The sequence below is a fragment of the Physeter macrocephalus genome, chromosome 10, assembly GCF_002837175.3.
Source record: "Physeter macrocephalus isolate SW-GA chromosome 10, ASM283717v5, whole genome shotgun sequence".
Lineage (NCBI taxonomy): Eukaryota > Metazoa > Chordata > Mammalia > Artiodactyla > Physeteridae > Physeter > Physeter macrocephalus.
The window spans coordinates 87,126,294-87,144,477 of NC_041223.1; the positions used below are offsets into that span (position 1 = coordinate 87,126,294).

The 18,184-nt window shown below is 41.5% G+C and overlaps 1 protein-coding gene and 1 pseudogene across 1 annotated transcript in view; one reads left to right on the forward strand and one right to left on the reverse strand.

The window, feature by feature from the left end:
• Positions 1-4,605: 4,605 nt before the first annotated feature.
• The window catches only part of MEI4 (meiotic double-stranded break formation protein 4), a 202,715-nt gene continuing 189,136 nt past the window's right edge, over positions 4,606-18,184 (forward strand). Inside the window, exon 1 of the mRNA XM_024132967.2 lies at positions 4,606-4,837. Coding sequence (XP_023988735.1) covers positions 4,606-4,837 — 232 coding nt within the window. The remainder of the gene's footprint in view (positions 4,838-18,184) is intronic.
• On the reverse strand, positions 9,602-11,716 carry LOC112067393 (ribonucleoside-diphosphate reductase subunit M2-like; annotated as a pseudogene).

An 18,184-nucleotide genomic window follows, 5' to 3' on the forward strand; every position in this document is an offset into this window, starting at 1 on the left:
TTAGCACAGGACGGAGGTCAGAGGGAACAAGAAAGGGGATAAAGATTTGGATAGAGAGATTAGTGATAAACTCGGTAAGGGAACTCCGTTTTAGGGGGACTTGGTTTCATTAGTAGAATTTGGTGAAGGCTGATCAGGAAGGGAGACTAGAAAACCTAGGAGGCAGGATTCTCATTCCTTTGGCTGTGTTTCCTCAATTCTGAAAGCACTTGGACAGTTAAACATTTCTGAGCATGTTTAATGTGTGGTTATTTCATTTTCTTTTTCGATTTTATTGCATTTACTCTTTTTTAACTTTTAAAAAATTTATTTATTTTTATACAGTTTTTAAACATTACACTCCATTTACAGTTACTGCAAAATATTGGCTCTATTCCCTGTGTTGTACAATACATCCTTGAGCCGATCTTACACCCAATAGTTTGTACCTCCCACTCTCCTACCCTTATACTGCCCCTCCCCCCAACTGCTAACCAGTAGTTTGTTCTCTGTCTGTGAATCTGCTTCTTTTTTGTTTTATTTACTAGTTTGTTGTATTTCTTTAGATTACACATATGAGTGATGTCATGCAGTATTTGTCTTTCTCTGTCTGACTTAACGTCACTTAGCATAATACCCTCCAAGTCCATCCATGTTGCTGCAAATGGCAAAATTTCATTCTTTTTTATGGCTGAGTAGTATTCCATTGTATATATATGTACCACATCTTCATTATCCATTCATCTGTTGATGGACACGTAGGTCGCTTTCCATATATCTTGGCTATTGTAAACAATGCTGCTATAAACATTGGGGTGCATGTATCTTTTTGAATTATTGTTTTTGTTTTTGGATATATACCCAGGAGTGGAATTGCTGGGTCATACCATAGTTCTATTTTTAGTTTTTCTAGAAACCTCCATACTGTTCCATAGTGGCTACACTAATTTACAGTTCCACCAACAGTGTACAAGGATTCCCTTTTTTCCACATCCCTGCCAACATTTGTTGTGTTCTTTTTCATGATAGATGTTCTGACAGGTGTGAGGTGTTATCTCATTGTTGTTTTGCATTTAGTAGTTAACATTTGAATCTGTAGTTAATGTCATGTGGGAAATATTTTCCCATACTTTTAAATGTTGTCAAAAACATTTTCAATTAAATAGTATAATATGTGACAATTTAATTAATACATTTCAATTGTTAGATGTTCAAACTGGTGACAGGTTTTGTTTTGTTTTGTTTTTGTTTTCTTTCGGTAGTTATAAATAATCCTGTAAGACCATCTATGGGCATAAAGTTTTGTTGTAGTTCTGGTCATTTCTTTAAGATAAAATCTTATGACTTGTATTGCTGGGCCAAAGGGGGATAAGTGTTTTGAAGATGTTTGGTACATATTAGGAAAATATTTTCCTGAATGGTTATCTAATTTAAACTTCCATTACTCTTATATTTGAGTGATCTGGGGCTCTTCATAGAATTTTTGTCAATGATCTTGGAGATGAACTAACTTCAGAATTCAGGATTATAATTTAAAACAGTTTTGACAGTACAGGGAATTGGTTAGTTGATAACAAATTTAAGTTCAGTAGGGGAAAATGAGGGTAGCAGAAATAGGGTAGATAAAAATTGCTAAAATACTGTTTGCTGAGTAGCTGTTTCTGCACACATGCCTGAAGGAGAATAGAGGACAGAGGGAAAATGACTAGATTTTTCCGTAGCCCAGTGGGGGACTTTGTTATGGTGAGGACTGTTCCCAAATGCAAGAAAAAGAATGCCCATTTGATCAAATGCACTATTCTAAAAAGACTGTTAAAATTTTATATTTTAAGCTATTAAGAATTTAAAGACACTAAATACCTTATTGAGGAACATTAAATGTTCATTTTAATTATTTAGTATAATTATTTGAGCATAAATTGAATTTACAAAAGTCTTTCTGAAAGTTACTGCTGATTTTTTTTTCTCAGTAAAACAGAGGATATATCTAGGAAGCTCATCTTTTTCTCCATGAAATTTTAGGGGAAATAGAATTATCTTCACCTTGCAAATGGTACTTTGAGGGTAGGAATGCTATCCTAAAATAAAGAAGGCATATATTTATAATACACACATATAAAAAAAACCCAAACAAACATGAGGAAGGAGTTTAAAAGCTTGCTCTGTTTGGGTATAGGTTGTAGTTCTGTGTGTGTTTTGAGTGTGATTTATACCATAGAAGTCTGTACCAGAGATGTCTATTAGCAGTCGTATTCTGCTTATTTATGATACATTTCTTTCTGATTAATGTTCAGAAAAGTGACCCTGGGATATTTATGATCCAGAAGGACTTTATAATTCGATCTTTTTTCCATTCACTGATACTCAGCATGGTTTTAAGACTATTAACAAATCACATATGATGACTTAAAAATCAGAACATTTAATTAATCAGCTTGCTTGAATCAATTAATTAAATATTTCCTCAAAATGACAGGGAGTTTGCTGTGTTTTATTATCAGAGAAGTTTGTCCTCTTATGCTAATAAACTGTTTTCTTTTTTTTTTTTTTTTTTTTTTTTAGCCAAGATTCCCACCATTCATAATTGAATGTCAGATTCTTTTCTAACAGAAACACTTTAAATAGGTCACTTGTTATTACTATTACCATTGTCATCTTCTGTCAGCGCTGTTTTATGTAAGTGTTAACCTTCCTTAGGGAGAGGCATCCATTCCTGTGTGCTTTCTGCACAGCGTGCCTTTGTGCAGCGCTGAGAGGGGTGGATTCTCCTGCTCCCCGTCGCCGACACAACAGGTGGAGGATGAAGTAGCCAAGTGAAATGGTTGCTGTGAAAGCTAAAATAAGTGGAGCTGTAACTCTTATTAGTTTGTCCATCTTAACAGTATCTAGTCCTTGGTGTATTCTCCAGCTGCGAAAGTTTGGAAAATGGCAGCTGTATTTTGCTTTTAGAAATCCATTTTTTATAATCTTTTTTCTGATTATAGTAGATATATATTCAATGCAGAAAATCAGGAAAATTTAGAGAAATATGAGAAAAAAATCAGTAATAATTCTACAGTAGAGGGAAGTCCTACTTAATTTTTGTACATAACTGGGTTTTACATATAATTTCATGAACTCACTGTTTTTCCCCTCAGCACATCATTAATACTTTCCCATGCTAATAAAAATATCTCTGAAAATTCAGTATTTAATGGATATGTAATTATCATTTGTATGGTATATGATTATTTACTTAACTGGTTGTTGGTCCCAGTTTTAAATATTATAAATAATCCTGTAATGAACATATTGTACACGCATTCTTGTGTTCATTCATCTCTGATTATAATAAAATAGCATTATGCTACCTGTTAGATTGTATATTTTCAGTGAAAATTTATAGGATATCAGATAGGTACTCATTGTAGAGGGTGGGAATACATCTGGTACGATTGGATATGCAGCCTTTCAAGCTGCTCTTTGAAAGGTGTACACAGGGCCTTGGCAGCTGTAAGACTGTCAGGGCGTCATAACTGGGGAAAATTCACGAGCAGAGAAGTGAATGGGAATGACCTTGGGCTGTGTACATCTATTCGTATGACTGTGATCCAACCATGGTGGAGAATAGCCTTGAGAAACTGAAGGAAATGAAGATGGAAGTGTGGAATTTGAAATTATGTTAGTATGTACATGTGGCAACTACAAGTCCTGAATTTTCTGCACCATTGTACTTTTTAACCGTTCATTAAAAATGTTTATGTAGCATGTTTTATGTGCAAAGCCCCTAAATTCAGTAAAGCATGGTGGAGGTCCACAGGGGCTTATACTTCATTTGTATTAAACCAGTGAATATTCATTGGTATTAAACCAATAAACGTAGTGTCATGTTGTCCTCATAATTGTCAGACTGTGGTACAGTGTTGGTTTGGAAAAGTATCCTCACGGTGGCAATTGGAAAGCTTTGGAGGTGTGGAGTCAGAGCAGAGTCACAGCTAAAATGATGCAAATATTTGAAAGATTGTTCTAAATATAGATTAGAGGGCTTGGTGAGAAGCAGGAATAGTGGGTAAAGGTTCACTAAGGAATTCAGGATTGGGGGGCACTGACTTCAAGACTTAGAGTGGATTAGAGGAGTAGAAGGGCTTACATTTAAACGAAGGATATAATTTAGTGATTCTGATTACACAGTGAACTCTTTGTAAGATATAAAAGCCTCAGTCCTACCCCAGATTTGCCGAATCAGAATTTTGGAGGGATGAGACCAGGTACATATGTTAAAAAGCTCCCTCAGAGATTTCAGTGTGTGTCTCTGGTTAGAAACCACTAAATGAATTAATTTGTGTTTTTTGCATTCCAGTAAATTGTCAGATTATCCTCACCTACTGTTTTGGATCTTAATACACTTAATGTGCATGTGTTTGCATTACTCTTCTGCGTGTTTTTTTCAAACTGTGTTTAGTTCCTGAGAAATTTTTCTGCTACTTGGTTTCACGTTGTAAACTTAGTGTTTAGTAAACTTAGTAAACACGTTACAACGTGTTTACTTAGTGTTATTCTGCAAAATCAATTTTGAGCAAATGAAATGTACTGCAAGGAATTTCTGTAACTTATTTTTCTTATTACATGATAGGGACAAGAGCCAGGATGGATGATCAAGCATGGTATTTGAGAACTTCAAAGCTGGCTCTGGCCTTGGCAATTATCCACTCAAAACCAGCAGACAAAAGCAGCAGAGAATACACAGAGCATCTTGCAAGGATGCTGTCTGGGCAGGAATCAAAGTGGAGAGCAAAAGTCAAAGCCCTGGAAGCTGAAGTTGTGCAATTACGTCAAAAACTTCTTCTGAGCAGGATTTGTTCAGGATCATTTGCGAGTGGTGAGTGGATGAAACCTGGGGATGTATCAACCTGTTGTGTTTCAGCTTCACAGTTATTTAGAAATTTGTTACCAAGACACTGTTGTTTAGTTTCCTAAAATTAGACTTCCTCTTCTTACCCTATAAAGATTTTTTACTTCTCATCATTCATGAAAAACTTCTTGTTACTTTCTAATGGATGGGGCTGCATTACACATGGGGATGAAGTTGGAGAATAAATTGTCTACATGCAAAGGCAATAATACTTTAAGTTTACTGGAGAAATTAATTTAAAAATCTCACTCATCCATATTATTTTACTCTGTATTTTATGTTGCTTTTATATTACGTAATTCATCCGGCATCCCTGTATCAAGTACCAGCTCTGGACCAGGCGCGCAGTGGGTGGTGAGGAGCCCAAAACACATAGAGAGAGGTGCCGCCCTTACCGCGAAGTACCTACCATTCCAGCAGGGAAAACAGACCTATAGATAATTAACCCAGTCGTGATGAGCGTTATCATAGAGACAGTGACAAAGCGCAGAGCAGGGAGCCATTCACTCTGCCTGGTTTCTGGAAAGGCTTCTCAGGTTTGGCCCTTGCGGGTCTGTCCATAATAGTGAGGTGGTCAGAGCCTGCAGCAAGAGGCAGGAGCGTGAGCTGGGCGGCAGGGAGAATATATGCCCCGTTCACCATGGCCAGCGGGACATCCCAGAGCCCGGAACACCGTAAGGTAGAGATCTGACAGGGAGAGGCAGAGAGGTGAGTCGGGACCAGGTTCAGAAGGGCTTTGGATGTCAGCCTGAGGAATGTTCCTTATCAGTGAGTTGGCCAAACAATGTGTGATCTCCATAGAACCCGTGAGAGAGAGTGAAAGGGGGACTGTAATCATGACACGAGGAAAGCAGGGAAGCCCAGGACCCGCCAGGACAAACCAGAGCACGTGGGCACCTCCTTCGTCAGGAGCCGTTCACCTTTCTGACTCAGAGGAATGACCCTCACGTTGTGATTCTGAAACGTAACCCTGCCGATTATTTGAAAATGTAAATCGGATCGTGTTACTCCTTTGCCTAAAACCTTTCCCTGACTTCCCGTGGTGCCTCGTACTAGGTTCCCCCTTGTGTCTGTGGCTCTTGACGCCATGGTGATTTCACTTCCGCTCCCCTGCACGCCTATAGCCTCCCCGCTGCGCACACAGCTCCGGTCTCCCTGGGCTTCCTTCCAGCCTGTGCAGGCTCTTCTTGCCTCGGATCTTTGCTATGCTCGTCTCTTTGACGTGTGGCTGCCTCTTCCCTCCTAGAGGTCTTATACTAAGTGACCCCTGCTCAGTGATCACTACATGTATGGCACCACTCACGGTTATTTTTTCCCTAAACACCCCCCCTATGGGTTATGTATCTGTTGGCTTACTTGGCCGCTGCTTGATGTCTTTGACGTGAGTCTGGGTTTGCTGAGGAGAGTGTCTTTGATTTGCTCACCACTCTCTACTCAAGACCCACCCCAAAGCCTGCCTCACAGGAAGGTGCTCCATCCATATTTGTCAAATGAAGTGGAGCGTAGAGGATGCTTTGGCTGTGGCAGTGTTTGGAGGCAAGGAGGCAGGTTCTAAAAGGGTTTACCAAGCCCACGTGAAGAGTGACGCATTGAACTAGGTCTGTGATGGGGAGAGCCAAAGTGCACAGTTTCAGAGCAGAAACTTCAGAAGTTTGTGAATGAGTTAAGGGCGGTTTTAAGGGAGCTGGAGGCGTGTAGGGTAATTGAGGTTTCTAGTTCTTGTTCATTAAATTGATTGCGATGCTTTGAATCCAGATAGTGAACACAGGAAAAGCTTATAGGATAACAGGTTGAGTCCAGGTCTGTCTGAGAGTGTTCTGAACGTATCCCTGAGTATATAGGCATTACCTAGAAGGAAGGTAGAAGTATGGTCCTAAATCTCAAAGGGGATGAGCAGACTGGAAATATAGACTGACAGTAACGAATTCTTGGTGTTTAAGTGATAGTGAAGTTATCACTGTGGATGAGGCTACAGGGAGGGTGCAGCTTTGACAGGGAGGCTGCAGGGTGGGCAGGGGAAAGGAGCCGTGGGAAAGAGTGTGGCTGTCATATTAGCGTGTGCAGGTGTAGTGCACTGGTGCCTGCCATGGGTGGAAGTAGGTACCTGCTAGGTTCAGGAAAACCCTGCTAACCCAATACCCACGGTGTTACTAAATCTCATCACTGTGTGAGCAGAAACAGTGTTACATGGTTTATGGCCACATTTTAGTCTCTCTCGTCTTTCCAGGCAATGGCCTCTTTGAGAATATCTGTGACTGGCAAACATAATTATTTTTAACTTTTTTTGTGCAGTCATATGACTGATATCATGGCACACATGTAAAAATTCCCAGTAATATTGAACTGTGAATATCATAAACATCCGTGGTATCAGAACTGTTGTTTACCATCAAGGGTCTGTTTACAACACCGATACGGTGGGGTGTGTGATTTGTTTGGGACGTGAGCGGACCTAACGGTGAGAGCCTCCAGGATGACTTGTTTTTACGCTGAAATCTTTCACTTACAGTGCCTGTGAGAGGAATTTTCAAATATCATGTGATTAAAATCTCTTTTACTCACAGCGAGAGTTGCAGGTAAAGCGTTTCAGTGCAGTTGTTTGGAAGTAGTCTGTCTCTCCATGTGTTAGCTTAAACTTGAAAAATGAGGAATAAATGGATAGATTCAGATAAATAGAGTCAGTATTAAAGGGGAAAAGAAAAAAAACCTAAGAAAGGGGGGGTATTAGATTGATAGGAAAATAAAGGAGGAACATAGTTGGATTTTAGAGATGTATGACTTGAAAGACTGACATGCCTTGCTCTAAGAAAACTCCATCGCTGAAAATCAAACTATTTTATAGGTGTATTTATATTTTGTGTATTTATATTATGTGTTTCTTTACACATGCATGTTCTCCAGTGAGACCACAGGCCCTCAGAAATGGTGAATGGAGTCCTTCCTTTCTTTTTTGACATGAGAACGGTTTTATTTAAATCATTGACAGTTGTGCAGTACTCAATATCAGGACTTTGAAATGCTTTAGACAAAATCTGTTTCCCTTTAAACAGATTGAAAAACCCAATCTTAGTTGGCAGAAGCTAGTGCTTGTATCACACAGCTAACGGGAGGTAGAATCCTGAAATCTGCTTCCAAGTGCCACCTGTACCTGACAACGCCAGGCAAAGTGTTTATTTTTGTGTCGCACAAGTGTAAGGCCCACCGTAAAATCTAGATTAACTTTATAACAATAATTTAAAAGGTAGAAAAGGGTCCCATACTACAGACATTTTTAAATTGACTTATTTTACCATTTATAATAATACAATAAATGAAGAAAACTGACAGTAGAACAGGCCAGTGGTCAGCCAACACACAACATAATGTGTTAACAAACGTGGCCAAAGGGTCGGTGTGTGTCATGAATTACCTTCCACGTAACATCTTTTTTGGAGGGGGGAGGGAACATAAAGGCAGATTGATTCAAACTAGCCCTATTAAGTATATCTATTAAGTTTATACTTTCTCCTGAAATTAATATTTGAGTGGAACATGTATTAATTATTCACATAACACTAGCTTTCTACTGAAGTTTAAGAATCCAGTAGATGATGTTCACATTTAGGCAAATCCTAGGAGCAATTGCACTGAACAATATCCACTCAATCAATTATGAACTGCAAAATAATACTGGGTAATTATTTCAAAGGATGAACTACAGATATGATATAAAAAAATATAGTAGAAGAACTTTCTAACTTAAAAGTAAAGTACAAATGGTGAAGTCAACAGTACCTACTTACACACAAATTAAACAAAATCAGAATAAACACTCAACTTTTAGGAGAAGCAATTTCAGTCCTGGTTTTACCACTTAATAGGAGAAAGATCTTACGTGGGTCCTTTCATTCAAGGATGATTTGAAAACCGATTTACAAAGTTAATATCTTGGATCCCAGCTGGGAAAACTCTTCAAGGATCTTTCATACTAACTTGAAGTTGGGGGACATACAATTTGAGAAATTAAATGATACCGCCCCTCATGCACACCCAGGTTACCCACAGTGAGTCCGGATCACACTTCAGTTCCTAATGACCTAAGTTAAGAGTCTCCTTTCTCCACATCTCTTGTCCCACGATACTCAACATGGGCTACAGAACACAAAACCAACCTGTGTTCTATGTGGCACCACCTGGCGGATACTGATACCTAAGTGTGCACAGGATTGAGTTAAAAAGCTCTTCAATTCATCAAAGAAAAGAAAGAATAAAAATAACACCCTTAGTTTACACAGGCTTAACCTACTTTGATCACCTAGTAAATCTTGAATTGGCTCCCGTTAGCGGTAAACAGAATACTTTTGTATTTGATGTAGAAACCAACAAATTTAGGTTAAATCAAGCCTTCACCCCGACAGTAAAAATTATGTTTATTTGTGTGTAAGGTGCCAGTTTTATATACAAATCATAAGTAAACTTTAAAATCTGAAGCAGTGAGTCTGAGGTCTTCCTACTGCCTTGTGGTAGTAACTGTTTAATCCTGCTGGATCAAACTCGCTTGACTCCCCACACTTTGAGGCCAAGGAAGGTGCGTTAAGAGCCAGGGTGAAGTCGTGTACAGCCAGCCTGCTTGCAAACGCCAAACATGGACAAGATCTTTCGTAAGAATCCGAGTAACTTCTGTCTACACTTTCAATCTAGGTGACCCCACTAGCATTAACAGGATTGATTTTGAGGTAGCTACAGAGTTTTAAACATGCCATTAACGAACTTTATGGGTGATTTATGGTGTAGCTGGTTAATACAGTTCAAGTAGCTGATTTTTTTCTCTTTTGATGAGAAGGAAAAAAAGAAAAATCCGAAAAATAAGAGCACATCTTCAGTTCACTTAGAAGTCAGCATCCAAGGTAAAGGAATTCTCTGTCGGACTGGACGTCACTCCCATCCTCTGATACTCGCCTACTCTCTCCTCAAAGAAGTTAGTCTTTCCTTCCAGTGAAATATTCTCCATAAAGTCAAGTGGATTTTCTACTCTGAAAACCTTGCCAACACCCAGCTCCAGCATAAGTCTGTCTGCCACGAATTCGATGTACTGCTTCATCAGAGCGCAGTTCATCCCAATGGGCTTCACTGGCGGGGCCTCCGTGAGGAGCTCCTGTTCTATCCTAACCGCACTGACGATTATTCCTTTGACTCTCTGCTCCGAAGGTTTGTGTAGCAGGTGTTCGAACATCAGGCAGGCAAAGTCACAGTGTAAACCCTCGTCTCTGCTAATAAGTTCGTTGGAAAATGTGAGGCCGGGCATCAGTCCTCGTTTTTTGAGCCAGAATATCGATGCAAAAGAACCAGAAGAGAAGATTCCTTCCACTGCGGCAAAGGCTGCGACACGTTCTCCGTACGTAGCCTCTTTGTCCCCGATCCGGCGCACGGCCCAATCTGCCTTCTTTACACAGGCATTGTCTCGATGACATTGAAGAGAAATTCCCTTTCTCTGGAATCTTTAATGTAAGTGTCAACGAGGAGACTCTACATTTCAGAATGTGTGTTTTCCACGGCAATTTGGAAGCCGTAGAAACAACGGGCTTCTGTAATCTGAACTTCTTGGCTAAACCGCTCCACCAAGTTTTCATTTACTATGCCATCACTTGCCGCAGAGAAAGCCAGAACATGCGAAGTGAAATATCTCTCCTCAGGCTTCAGGGCTTCCCGGTGCTGAATGTCCTTGGAAAGGTCCACCTCCTCAGCTGTCCAGAAGGAAGCCTCAGCTTTCTTCTACGTCTGCCAAATATCACGGTATTCGATAGGAAAGATGACAGAGCGGCGGGGGTTTTCTTTCAGAAGTGGTTCATCCTCCACACTGGGGGCAGATGGCTTAGGGTTCGGCTCGGCGGGCTCCTGGCAGATCCTCCTCGCGGTCTTGCTGGCCGGCACGCGGGTCCCGCTGAGGGACGGGGGAGTGTCCTCCTCGTCCGCCAGGCTGAGCCCCTTCGTAGGCGAGAGCTGGAGGGGATGCTGCTGCTGCGGGCCAGCGACGGTGGCACGCGGGACGCGGACGGAGAGCGTGGCTGCGTGCGGTTCGGCCAGGTGGGGCTGCGCGCGGGTCCTTGGAGTCCTTCCTGATGGATTGAGAGGCTGGGGAACTTGATCTACAGCATCAGCTATCCATTGAAGCAACCGAACAACCCAGAATTAGATAAAGCAGAGCTGAAATGGCAAAGTCAACAAATAAGGAAGTATGATATGGTTTATACAGCATTTCAGGTACTCAGCTATTTCTTTATTCTGATTTATTTTTCTGTAGTATCTTAAAGGGAAATATTCTTTACTGTGTTTATTAAGGGGCTAGACTATATAGAGAAGGGATAAATAGAACTTGCTCTTGGAATTATGCCACATTTTAATTTTACCTAAATGCTTCTTGTCAGAGGAAGGTTGGAAGGAATGGAGGGAGGGAGGATAGGGAGGGAGGGAGAATGGATGAAAGAAGGCCAGACATCCGGTGTCACATTTCTTAAAACCTTCTGGGTGATGTGTGACAGACAGGTTAGCTGTCTACTCAATAGCCAGCTTCCTTCTTCTTTACTAAAACACTCCAATTTTGTTTTGACAGACATGTGCCCATGCCTAGTGGGTTAATCTATGAAAGGCTTAGACTTGTTTTGCCAGTATTGTTCTATGGTTGGGCAGTGGAAGCTAAAGAGGAATCTTTAGAGCTTTTGGTAAAGATTCACCTCATTGTATAAAGAGATTGAGGCCTGTGAAAGATAGCAGTTTTAAAATGTTTTTACCTCAACCACTTGCTTCCTGAATGGGCACTACCACATGAACATGTGATGCCTGGAACTGAGGCAGCCGTTTTACCACCATGTGGCAATATTGAAAAATTAATGTCAACATGGTGAGGATGATAAGCAGGAGGATGAGAAGAGCCTTGGTCCTTCTTGTCATTGCTGAGCAGCCAAAGCAACTCTAGGATTACTTTATTAGGAATTTTTTTTAAAAGATAAATAATGGTTTAAGCCACTGTTATCCACGTAATTCTCTTCCTTGTAACTGAACACATCCTAACTTAAAGAGTGGGGAGGGCCTCCCTGGTGGCGCAGTGGTTGGGAGTCCGCCTGCCGATGCAGGGGACACGGGTTCGTGCCCCGGTCCGGGAAGATCCCACGTGCCGCGGAGCGGCTGGGCCCGTGAGCCATGGCCGCTGAGCCTGCGCGTCCGGAGCCTGTGCTCCGCAACGGGAGAGGCCGCAACAGTGAGAGGCCCGCGTACCACAAAGAAAAAAAAAGAGTGGGGAAGTGGTGGGGATAATGAATAAATTAGAGAGCTGTTTTTTCCCCCAAGAATCTTCTTGATTTATAGGGGAGAAAATGAGTGAGAGAGAAAAAAGTGTTCTTTTATCTAGAACAGCTTCCTGTTAAATGATGGCCTTAGAATGTTGCGAGGATTTAGGTGGGGTCTGCGTAGGTAGTTGAGCGAGACACAGAGCGTAGAGATTGGCCAGGAAGACATTAATGGTTGTTCTTAAATGTTGACCAGGGTTTGAAAGGGATGTGACGACAGGCACAGGGCCTTGTTTGTGGGAAGACTGGCCTAGGGCTTCAGTGAGCAGATTTAGATCTAAGCTTTGAGTGTGTGTGTGAATGCGCTGGTGGGATCTGGACGGTTGCTGTGAGACTTGCACAGAGCTTTGGCATTTACAGGAGGGACAGAGATGGATGTCCTGTCAGGCATATGCTTTTTCCCTTACAACATAGGCACTCAGTATCTTCATAAATGATACATAGGTTACTGGATGAGCAACTAGCTAAATAAAAAAGTACAAGAAAATCAAACCAAATTAACTCATTGATATTTGTCTGTTTATTTAGTAAATACTCATTGGATCTGGGACTCAGGTGTCACGGGCTTGGGGCTGGGGAGCGTGGTGGGCAGGGCCGCATCATCAGTTCAGGTTGAACTCAGCTCTTCTCAGTTTGGGGTCCTGGGGAGCAACCAGCAAACCAGATGGCTGTGGATGCTTCCCCGTCCTTCTTGCTGACACTGTTCAAGCTTGTCCAGCCTCCCCTGCTGTTCCCATTACTGCAGCACGCCTACCCCAGACCCCACTTCTCATTTCCTGTAAGTTTGCATTCAGGCAAAGGCTCTCAGCTGACGGGTGCTGAGGAGGTGCCGGAGCGGGGGCCGGATTATCGCCACCACCCTGCTCGCAGCTTGTCTTGGCTCCCGGCTGCCACTCGTCTGGTCCCGCCTACTCAGCCTCTGTCCCTTCCCTTCCTTCTCACCCTGTTCCAGACCACATAATGGGGAGTCACCACAGATAACAGACTTGCAGACACAGTTGTGGAGCTCAGCATTTATTTGTTGGGGCCTTCCCTGTTTTGCAGATGCTGAAAGAGCATAGCCTATGAATGCATAGCATTTCCTTCTTCACATGAGCTCCTATAATATAAATTGTCAAATATAATAATAATGGGAATTTGCCTAAAATTGCAGTTGATTTAAAGCACACATGCATAATGTACATAAACATCAGAGAATATGCCCTTAATTTAGTATGGATTCTAATGAACGTCTGTAAAATAATTTAAAGTAAATTTATAATTGTACGTTAGAAATGCTTTACTCATTATATATAAAAACTTAATTAAACTTTTGATATTAGAGACCACTGTCAGCATGCCAAGAAATTAAAGTTAAGGCTGACAAAGCTCAGAGTATCAAATGGCTTTAACAGTAACAGCGATAATTTAGAAGTGTGAACACCTTCCTTATCATCACAGGCGCTGGCTCTGCTGGGAATGATGGAGGTAGGGAATCAGGAGGGCCGAACAGGTCCGGGCACATGGACGAGGCCTGGGGGAGCCCCAGAGGCTGGGCCTGGGCAAGGATGCCCGGCCTCTCACATGTGGAGTGTCCCAGGTGGAGGCCATCCGTCCTCCCGTGCTCTTCCTGCACCAGCCTCCGAATGTCACTGTGTGATGCAGCCTAAGCTGGGTTTCAGGTAGGTATCTGGCATGTCCAGGTGATGCCCTAGTTGGGGTGCATCTCTGGATTCCCTCCACTGCTCTGCATTCCCAGTACCACTGTCTTGGTCTTGTCTGAAAAATCCCAACTGGACTCCATGTCTGTGGTTGTAGCCTTGCTGTGTTCAAGTCCATATTGCAGCCTCGTCTCAGGTCCTCTCACTTACTTTAGGATGAAGTCCCCAACCCATAAAACGGGCTCCAAGCCTCTCCACAGTGTGGTACTTGCTTCCCTCCCCAGCCCAGCCTCTCAGCACTGTGTCCTCCACATCCTGCTCCGCGACATGCGAAATTTCTTCCACTTACTTGAATCCACCTTGTTCTCTCTCAGCTCGAGGCTTTTACACACGTGGTTTCTCTTTGGAGGATGTGTTGTTTAGAAAAGGTTTATGTGGGTGTTAATACCTCAAACAAAGCGGCCTTGCTGATCTGTCGTTTCTGGAGATCTGCGAAACCCCTGTAACGAAGGAAGGAGCATCAGAGAGCGAGGTCCAGCATCCTAGGAAAGGGAACCCACTCAGGTAGGGTGAGTATCAGGGCTCCTCCTCTGAGGGAGCTGTGCAGGCACACAGTCATGTAATCAGAACAGAATAAGCAAAGAGTGACAAGGTTGAGGGCCCCTCTGTGGAACAAAAGCTAAAACTGCTCAAAGTACTTGGATATTCGTAGGTCTTTGCTCGTTGTGAGTTTTTTGGAATAGTTTAACCTGTAGCAAATTTTAATCTAGTCCTTTCTTTTAGGATTATATTTAATTTTTTGCAGGTTTTATTTGTGTGTTTTGAATGCCCTGCTGTTGGTTTTCAAATTTCAAGATTCTGTTAGAAATATGAAAGTACCTTGAGGATTTGGGATTCAATACTTGGATCCTAAACATCCTAAAATTTATTTTTTTAGATAAGTTCAGTGTGCAGTGAAGAGAATCCAGGTAGGTAGCTGTGGACTACAGTTTGGAGTGGGAAAATTAATGGAATAATATCAATTCCATGATGGAAGCCAGGAGATCAGATGATGAGGGTAGACGGAAGTAGGCTTGAGACCGTGCATTTCTGATAGGCTCCCGGGTGACGTCGGTGCCGCTGCTTTGAAGACCGCAGTGTAAGGAGCCGCGGGGCTGGGGAATCTGGTGGGGCGTTTGTGTGGGAAGGAAGGAGAAGTGATAGGTTGGCAGTTGGGGGCGGGGCGTGCAAGGTGGAGGGAAAGTTTTCTCTTTAGGATGGAAAAGACATTAGCCCACTGGTACTTTGGTGGGAAGGAATTAGCAGAGAGAGGAAAGGGGAAGATACAAAAGGAAGATAATAAAGGAATCCCAGGTGGCTTGGGGCCCTAAACCTAGAAGAATTACAGAGCACACATGGAGCGACGGAGAGACGGGCCGTGGGCCCCAAAAGGAGCCGCCCTCTCTTCTGAAGGAGGGAGTCGCTGCCCCTTGATCTGTGTTTCTCTCAGTCATTCCTGGCAGCTCTTCAAGGAGTTCCTTCCCTTTGAAGCTCTCCCGTCCCACCCAGCGCCCCTGCTTCCTAATGACTTCCGGTTGTGTTGTTTCTTTTTTCAAACTGCCTTTGGAGTCTCATTCTCACATTTCTTTTCCTGCTGCTTCAACTCTGGTCTGAGTCCTCCCTACCTCTTGCCTTGGTTGTATAGATAAAGGAATGAGGAAGGCAAGTTGGCTCACTTGCCTGAGGTTAAATGGATGGTGAATGGAGTGGGGTTCCTGTAGGATCCTTGAACCATGCCTTTCTAGTACTTGAAGGTGTTTTCTTAAACAGGTATTTCTCAAACTGTGGTCCCCAGACCAGCTGTGTCAGCATCAGGTGGAGATGTGACAGATTTACAGACCCTCACCCCTGAGCTGAATCAGAAACCTTGGCGGGAGAGCCAGCATCTGTGGCTTAACTAGCCTCGCGGTGATTCTGATGAAAACTGAAGTTTGAGAACCACTGAAACCACTGAATTAAACACATAAACATGAAATATATGTTCAGGGAGCATAATGAGAGACCTCTCCAGAAAAGGGGTCAAACCATCCGAATGTCACACATCAAGAGATTTGTTGGCAAGACTCTGAAAGATTCCTTAATACCAGCTGATACCCTCAGTCACCAAAGAACTGAGAAAATGTTCATTTAGAGCCTGATTGAGCTGAGGCAGGTAGTAGAACTTAGAGAAAATGAATAAAAATATAAAATAGTAATATTAACATGACTCTAACAACCGTGTTTGATACTATTCCATACCGTTCAGTGAAATATGTATGTAAGCATGATAGGAATACAAGGAATGAGTATTGTATGTTCTTGTTCTAGAACTTCTCTCTTCCCTCTTTACCCCCTCTCCTCTCCTCCTCCCTCCATCCTACTTCCCTCATCTCTTCCTCATAAGCATCCTGTGTGCAATCCTGAATATATGCCATGTTTTCTGTATATAAGATGTACAGTTGTATAAGACAGCTCCCATTTTTGCAGGGGAAAATATTTCTTATATCTATTTCAAGTAATTTTGGAGATATATTGTAGGGGAAGATATTGCATAGGAGAAGCAATATACTGTATTCTAAAAACTAGTAGAAAACCTTAAATTCTGATAATATTTTACCAATCCTTCGAAAAGAATATAATGTAACATACCTAAAAAGAAATATATTGCCAACAATGAATGCTAGCATGGTACAGGCAACAAGACAAAAAACACTGAGTCATAAATAAAGTCTGTCACACATGTACAACTATAAACACAGGTACTTACATTGTATTCTGGGTGATTCTAAGGGCCGAACCAGGTAACCTGGTCATCAAATGATTTTGAATGAATTCCTAAATGGAATATGGAGATACAGCCCTCATTCAGGAGGAAGGGCATCACTACATATTTCTCATACTGCACCTAAACTGTGGTCTTTTCAATTGAATCTCCTGTTTTAGAGACCTCATTTCTGTGATTTTTAAAAATTAAATTTCTTGTAAGCCTTTCTTAGCGTGAAAATTAAATCCATGGGCGAGTGCCTGGCTGGGGTGTGTGCTGTGAAGGGGACCCCGAGGCTGGGAGCTGCTCTCAGCCGCCAACAGATCCGTCCTGTCACATTGTCAGTTATTTCATGGTAAGCTTGTGATAATTTTTCTTGTTTTCGGTCTCTCCTATTTCTCTCAGAGTCAGAGAGAAATATTGCCTGTGTGTTTTTAATTCATTCAGACAACTTCTGCCAAGTTTTGTGCTTTGACGTAAACAAGAAAAAGATTGCTGCCAGAGCAAGCTAGTTCTTATGCTTTCAAAGCCCAGCTCTAAACATTCCTCGTTACTCTTTTAATTAATGTCACACGAAGAACAAAGACTAAGTTGCCTTTGTGTCTTCCCTTGGTGCTTCATTCAGTACCATCTTCACACAGTCGATTTTCAAAGACGTTCCTTGGCTTGATTTTTAAATTATTGACTCTGATTAGGCTTGTAAATATTGGTAGCAAAAATAATTTTCCAGCTAAGATGGGATTTTCTGTGTAAAATGTAATGTAATGCAGACAAAATGTTAACATTTTGTATCAATTTAAAAAGTAACCACTTGGTGAAAAAGTAAAATGTTAACATTTTGTATCAATTTGAAAATAACCACTTGGTGAAAAAGAAACTGGTAAAAATTTAAGTAATGCATCTGATCCTTCTACATACTTCTAATTGTATTTGGAGTTTTTCTAACTTAGTAATAAAACAGAATATGCAGAATTTAAGCATCTTTCCTCCCTCCCTTGTTATTCTAGTAACAGATTATATCTAGAACTTCTCCTGGAATTTAGTATAATTCGTACATTCTTTTTTTTTTTTTTGAGATATTTTCTTTTTTGTTGTTGTTGTTGAATTTTTCAATTTTCTTTATTTTTTTATACAGCAGGTTCTTATTAGTTATCCATTTTATACATATTAGTGTATGCATGTCAAACCCAGTCTCCCAATTCATCCCACCACCACACCCCCACCGCTTTCCCCCCTTGGTGTCCATACGTTTGTTCTCTACATCTGTGTCTCAGTTTCTACCCTGAAAACCGGTTCATCTGTACCATTTTTCTAGGTTCCACATATATGCATTAATGTACGATATTTGTTTTTCTCTTTCTGACATACTTCACTCTGTATGACAGTCTCTAGGTCCATCCACGTCTCAACAAATGACCCAATTTTGTTCCTTTTTATGGCTGAGTAATATTCCATTGTATATATGTACCACATCTTCTTTATCCATTCGTCTGTCGGTGGGCATTTAGGTTGCTTCCATGACCTGGCTATTGTAAATAATGCTGCAATGAATATTGGGGTGCATGTGTCT